Source organism: Equus asinus, chromosome 7 (assembly GCF_041296235.1).
Source record: "Equus asinus isolate D_3611 breed Donkey chromosome 7, EquAss-T2T_v2, whole genome shotgun sequence".
Classification (NCBI taxonomy): domain Eukaryota; kingdom Metazoa; phylum Chordata; class Mammalia; order Perissodactyla; family Equidae; genus Equus; species Equus asinus.
In genome coordinates, this window is record NC_091796.1 from 74,498,458 (window position 1) to 74,505,473 (window position 7,016).

Sequence of the window (7,016 nt, forward strand, 5' to 3'; positions counted from 1 at the left end):
TGGATGACTTTAGTTGAAGGTCAGACAGTGGAGATCCTTAACCTTTGTTCCACTCTTAGTTCTCAGATGATACATCTGCTTAGAAAATAGTTATGGGAACATCAGAGGAAAAGCATTTCCCCTTCAGCATTCAGCTTCTCAAGCAGTGTGTCCAGTTTGGAGAACTGCCCCTTCAGGGCTTCAATGAAGAGAAGTACAATATTCCATCTAGTGGTCAAAGAAGGAAAGATAAAAAGTTTCCAGGAAGAGGTTTGTGGGGCAAAGTGACAGAACAGTGGCTTTTCAGCAGGTATCTTTTCCAGAACATGATAGAACCTAGCCTTGGTGGTGGTGGTGCTTTTTGAGTATGCCTGTACAAACAAACAATCTGGGGCACCATCCTTACAAAGCCATTCGGCAGAATTCTGTTCTCACAGAGAACAACTATCACGATGGCAGGTTGTGAACAGTTTATCTGAAGGGAGGCCCTCTTGCGTTCCCACCCTCATGGAAGAAGAAAGGAAACAAACCATTCATGCCTAAACTTGTTTGTCTTGTGCCTAAGTTTGTGAATATGTGAGTTTGAGAAAGACAAGCTTGTAATGTGAACTTTAAGAAGGAAGGAGAGTTAGTCTAACAAAGGATCAAAAACAAACATTCTTCAGTGAGGTGATGAGGAAACGGACAAAGTGCTGTTTGTGTTCCCAGCATCTGCACCCTCCACGCCCTTGCTCTTAGAGAAAGCTGACCAGATTGACTTCCCGGGAATTTCTCAGGGTGCAGATAATGTTTTGTTGGCGCAGTGCCCACTTCCTAATTAGAATCATCTAACCAACCTCCCAGAATTCTCAACCCAGGAATTTCTTGAGGTGCAGGTAATAATTAGTTGGCCCAGTGTCCACAGTGGTAGTGACGTCTTCTTGATTGGAATCCTCTAACTACCCTCTCAGTACTCTCAAACAAAGGGCCTACTGTCAGTCCTCTTTACTGCTCCTTAGCACCTCCTCTCCCCGGTTCTGGAGAAGAGCCATAAAGTAATAATACAGTTCCTGTTTCCTACAACTCTAACTGCCACTGCCACTGCTACCTTGACCAGGGCCTGCTTTCTAGACAGTAATTAGGGTGTCCCCTTGGTCAGAGCCTCCCTCTTTGTGTGCTCCCTTCTCCATTGTCCCACCTGCAGTTTTGTAGCATCCCTCTATGGGCTGTCAAAGAAGAAGACACAGAGAGCCTGGCCATTTCCACACCTGTCCTTTATTGGACCCATCTGGTAGGCTGACTCGGGGCCCTTCACGCTTTTCAGACACCATCCATACAGGTTTAGGAAGGTGCCATCATTCTGTGAAGGCCCAGAGCCCACCGAAGTCTTGGAGCCTGGAGTTGAATCACCAACCTGAAGGTTTGGGGATGGAAAGGAAACAGGCAGACTGGAGAGGCATGGCTCTTCAATGAAGGAGACTGATTCCAAGGGACAGCTTAGGTCAGCCGTGTCTCCTGAGGGCACACCAAATCCTAAGGAAAGATGCTCAAGGGATGGATGGAGTAGATCTGTGTGCTGAGCAGCTTGTGCCTATATGGCAACTTTGAGGAGGCGCTTGATGTCAGGCTCAATGTTGATGGTGGGGAAGGTGCGGCTGTAGCGTCGGAAGGGCTCCCCCTCTGGCCCAATAAGGAACTTCTCAAAGTTCCAGGACACATCTGAGCGGCACACCGGGCTCCAAATGATGAACTTGGGATCGGTCATAAGGGAAAGTGGGTCATCATAAGGGTAGGGGAGCTTGTCCTTCAGGTAGGCGAAGACAGGATGCTGGTTCTGACCATTCACTTCACACTTTTGGACAAGGGTAAAGGTGGGCTGGAATCCACCCCCAGGGCGGACATACTTGAGACTGTTCAGGATCTCCTCATTCTGACAGTTCTCCTGGGGGAGGAAAAAGACAAAGAGCATGGAAAAGGGAAGGAGGCAATGAGAGGTCCACAACATGCAAATTTCTCACCCTCCTATACTCCCTTCCTAGGATCATTCTTTTCTATGTAACTTTTTTTTCCTCTCTTCTTTCTCTTTTTTCCTTTGCATTGTCTTACTCTTGCCTTGGAGTTTTCCCTCTCATGGCTATTGTTTGATGGTTTGCTAGGCCGTTTCAGAAAGTTCTTGCCATTCCTAGCTTGGCGGTTCTTATACTGAAAGATTTCGCACTTTTGGGGTGATGCTTCCCTCTCCAGTCCACCCTGAGCGAGTCTTAGGGCATCTGTCTGAAGCTTCAAGGAACGTTGACTGGGGGCACTAGAAAGAAGGGCTAACGAGACTCAGGTCATACTGCCTAGAACCCTCCTTCTACTTCCCTACACACCTAAACACACACATACTCACACCCCCTGCCACCACCTTCCTTTTCTCTCTGCCCTGGTTTTGCCTCTGTTGCTTCTAATTACATGTAAGTATTGAGTGTAGCTTTGCCTCTGCCCTACTCAGTTCTTCAAACTAAGGGTGAAATTGAGGCCTAGAGGAATGGGATTTATAGCTTCTTGCTTTCATCTTGCCTTGTCCTAGATTTGAAGCGCAGGTAGAAGGAAGCTTTGATGAAGGAAGACCCCATCCAAGGAAGTCTGGTTTTCAGATGCCAGAAAGGCAAAATAAGTTAGAGATATCACTGAATGTACTCTAAATGGAATCATTAAGTGACCAACAGAAATGAATAAAATAGGGTAGAGGGGTTAGGGTTCTGCAATAGGCCAGGGGAAGGGGAAGTTAAGGAAATAAGTGCTTGAAGGCTGAAGGTTGTGAATGTGTAATTATCATTCCTTTCACTTCTGGACTGCTATCCCAAGACTCTGGCTCCGCATACTCATTCACTCTACTCAGCTGTGAATGCTTTAGTTCTGAACCCGTTACCTATCTTTCCCTTCCCGCTGCCACCCTTGTCCTATCCTCACTTGGCATTCCCTACCCTGACAACCCTAAAAGGCCCGTGGAAACCCTATTTTCCATTTCTTCCCCCTAGTCTAAGAGTCAGATATCTGCCTCCGGGAGAAAGTTTCTGCCTCTGATCTACTAGAACCAATTAGTATAGTCAGTTCCAGGCCATGATGACATCTTGAGCCCAGAGTTGACCTCTGTTAGACTTCTTATCTGTCTCTTTTTTTTTAATGAGGTCAAATTGGTTTATAACATTGTGTAATTTCAGGTAGACATTATTACTTATCAGCTTCTGTGTAGAATTTATCGTGCTCACCACCAATAGTCTAGTTTTTATCCATCACCATATGTATGTGCCCTTTAGACTTATCTCTTAATGCAAATGGCTGGCTGGCCACTGGCAGGTTATGGTTTCCCTCCAGCAACTAGCTAACCTGAAATGATGGTGTAAGACTGCCAGGGCCAGAAAGATACCGCTAAAGAAGTTTCCCTCTTTCTTTCTCTCCTGCCCTGACCAAGCCAAGAAACAGACTGAGACAGGGAGGGAACAGTGAGAGCAATAAGGTTTGGGCTCAGGTCTGTCACAGCTAATGCCACTTCAGCCTTCCTGCTTATATCTCTGCTAATCTCTTCCTTGCCTTCATGCCACTGTGAAGTGAACTAAGGGGATTATAATTAGAGGGTTCACTTGAGGACATTCTGCCTGCTTGTGCTATTAAAATAATAAGTGAAAACAGAAGAATCCCTAAAAGATAACTTGAGATGTGTGGGCTGAAGATCTTTAACAAGCTGACCCATCAGTCAGAGACGGAGAGGTCCGTGTGATGCCCAGGAGAGACACATGCGTGTTGCAAACCCTTAGCTTTCCCCCAGATTCACTCTCCACTTGGCTGATTTAAAACAAATGAACAAAATCCTTCAATCTAAATAATAAAGTTGCTTGCATTTGCATATTACTTTATATTTTTCAAGTTGCTTTTGTATATTTTATTCTCTGAACCTCACAATAATCCTATGAGATAAGTAGTTTTATCCCCAATTTACAGATGAGGACACTCAAACAGAAAAATTGAGTGACTCTTCCTGGGGCGCAGAGCCGTTAAACAGCAGAACCAAGTCTAGCTAGAACTAAGGTCTCCTGAGTCAGTTCAGTCCTAGTTTGATTCTTGATCTTCTATTTCTTCCACTCATTGATTCAACAAATATTTAATGAGCGCCTTCTATACCCCAGGCACTGTGGACACAGGGGAGAGAAAAACAGACCTGGTACCAGCCGTCATGGAGTATAGCGGAAAGACAATAAACAATAAAAGCCCACACCCTCAGTGTTTAGTCACAGTTAGAATCATGCATACTTCTCCTTGGTATTCACATCTACCTAAAGACCTAGATTAACAAAACATACCCTGTGATTCCAGACACTCCAACACACAGTCACTCTCCCACTCCCGACCTTAGCCTACTAGTGCTACAGCGACCCAACTCCTTGGGTACAATACAAGGGATCCCTCACCTGATGTCCAAATTGGTTGCACGGGAAGCCGAGAACCACCAGGCGCCTGGGAAAGCGGCACTGCAGCTCGTTGAGCTGGGTGAAGTCCCGGGTAGTTGTGCCTCAGAGCGAGGCCACATTCTCAATCAGCACCGCCCTGCCTCGGAATGTATTGAAATCTATCTTCTCCCCATCCAGGCTGATAGCACTAAGGTCGTAGAAGGACTTAGCAATGTAAGCCATGGTGGAAGTGCAGAGTGAGCGCCCGAGTGGGGTGAGCCCACTGAGGGCCTATTAAAGGGGTGGGAAGGAAGGAGGAGCCTGGAAGGACAGGAAGGATCTCACAATGAGGCTTTGAGCATCGCCAGGATGACTTAGCAAAAACGGTCACCCACCTGTAAGCTGTTTGAACAAGGAAGCTGCTGCTCCTATTTACAGACTCTGAACAAAGCCACCTCCCTGCCCCACCCTCCTGGCAACCTGGGAAGGGCCAATTTGATAGCTATGAACAGAGGTGAATAATTCACTACTTGCAGGAAACCAGAGCCCCAAAGGTCAAATAGGGAGGAAAAAAGGGAGGGAGAGATACAGGATTGTCTCCTACTTGCCTCAGCAAGTTGTTTTCACTTGGCACAGACATTTATTGAGTGCCTGCTGAGTGCCAAGCTCTGCACTGTACAATTGAGAGGTCGGGTCTGCTGAGATCTGAAAGCGGAGGGGGAGAATTGGGGCACATGTCCCTTGACTCAGTCTACAACTGAAATACACATATTACTGTTTTCATTTTTCTCTTTGTTGCTTTCCACAAGCACAAAATCAAAGGAACCATTAGGAGGACAGTGTGTGATTTTCTAGCAATAATGGTTTCAGTGTCTCAGCTTGCACCAGGCTGAAGGGATGAAGTTTGTCTTGAAAAGTCCTCAAGTGAGTGATGTTACTTGTCCTGGAGAGCGCATCCGCCCTTGCCCCTGCACTGTACCATCTCCTCCTCTAGACCCCATACCTGCCCCCACACCGTCATAAGGGTGCAGTCAGGAGGAGTCATAGAGCTGTGGGTAAGCTCAGAGGGGATGGCCCACACCTACCTCCTCTCAGACAAAGGCTCAGTCCCAAAGACTTTCCAGAGGGGGTTGTGCCGGTCATTCCCCACAGGAGGAAGTGTGCAGGGACTCAAAGCTGCTATGGTTCTAAACCCAGTGAGGCCACTCGGGATGTTTTCAACAGGAGCCATGCAATGTGTCGCAGGACATCTGGGGACCTGCTAAGGGCTACAATGGGAGCACATCCCTGGAAGCCCACAGAACTAAAAAGACCTCATGCTTCACTTCATTCTTCCAAGCACCCACGAACTCAACAAATCCCTTTTTTTTTTTTAAATGCCTGGATTTCTCCATCAGTAAAACTGGCAATTAGGCTTTACCTGGCTTTGGGACTGTAGGGTGAAATTTCAATAGCAATGCAAATGTTTACTAGAGAGTGTTTTCACAGGTACTGTCCATTGGGAACTGTCTCCTAGAATAAATAAGCAAGGCTGGGGAGCAACTGGTCTTGATAATCTAATTTGTTAAGAAGATGGAGGAACTACTCTCCAGGGAGTGCCCAGCTTTTCTGTCTTTTGCAGCCTGTTCCATGGCTGTTTATAGCACATGGGATCCCATATGTCTCAACTGGCTGCTCTCTGAAAACAAGCCTCCATCACCTAAGTGGGGATAGAATCTTTTGCCACTAGAAGAGGTGGCAGGAAATGCAGTGTGAAGTGTGTCCCCTGCTGAGGCTGGATGGAGTTCCTAGAAGCAGCCAATAAATGTGACTCTACCAAGCCAGAGTCAGAATAACTTGGCCCTGACAGTGGGCTAAGCTGTACCATGAACTTGCCAGACTTACCTGCATAGCTGGAGCTTCCCCGGTGCTCTCTGGACTTCCTATTGGCTGCCTCTGTGGGCAGCGGGAGAGGCTACCCCTCTCCAGGAGACCATGGAAGTTCCTGAGCTGAGGAGTGGGCTTCCCTCTTTCTTAGGCGCAAACCATCCCTTCTCTCCAGGTGCAACCTAGGACCCTTGGAGTCACCCAGGTAGTCAACTTTCAAGATTGAATAAAATTGATGAGGCTTTAATAAAATACCTGTCTCCAACTTTACCTCAAACTGGTCCACTTTCCAGAAGCTATAACTTTGGACATGTACTAACAAGTGTGTGGTTCCCACAGCTTTTCACAGGGACAGTAGTTGTTCTGGAAACTGCACTGGCTTAGTAGGCAGAAAGCCTAGATTGGTGGTTCTCAACTCTGGCTGCAAAATAAAATTGCATATACAGTTTTCTAAATAGGGTTGGTAAAGCTTTGGCTTCCGAGATTCCAATTCAGTGGTTTCCAGCCATGACTCTGCTGTTACTTGGGGCCGTTAGGCACCTATTTCCTTATCTATTGAACTTGCATAATCACCCTCCTTATCTCACACAGATATGGTTAGGCTAGAGGAGATGAAGTATTACAAGTGCACTGTACAGTGGAAAGTGCAGGTTGAGATCTTAGGCTACTGTCCTGCCTTGTTTCACTCCTCCCTTCGTTCTAGCCTTACCTCCAAACATGCTCTGCCTCTTCCATCAACTCCATTCCCCAAAGTATAGTATG

General features: G+C 46.7%; 1 protein-coding gene across 1 annotated transcript; it reads right to left on the bottom strand.

Moving 5' to 3' along the window:
* Positions 1–1,213: 1,213 nt before the first annotated feature.
* GPX2 (glutathione peroxidase 2) lies at positions 1,214–4,860 on the bottom strand. Its single transcript, XM_014862620.3, has 2 exons — positions 4,410–4,860; positions 1,214–1,900 (listed from the first exon to the last, which is right to left on the bottom strand). Exons 1-2 carry the CDS (start codon positions 4,629–4,631, stop codon positions 1,550–1,552), a joined length of 573 nt encoding a protein of 190 aa, XP_014718106.1. The 5' UTR covers positions 4,632–4,860; the 3' UTR covers positions 1,214–1,549.
* Positions 4,861–7,016: the final 2,156 nt, after the last annotated feature.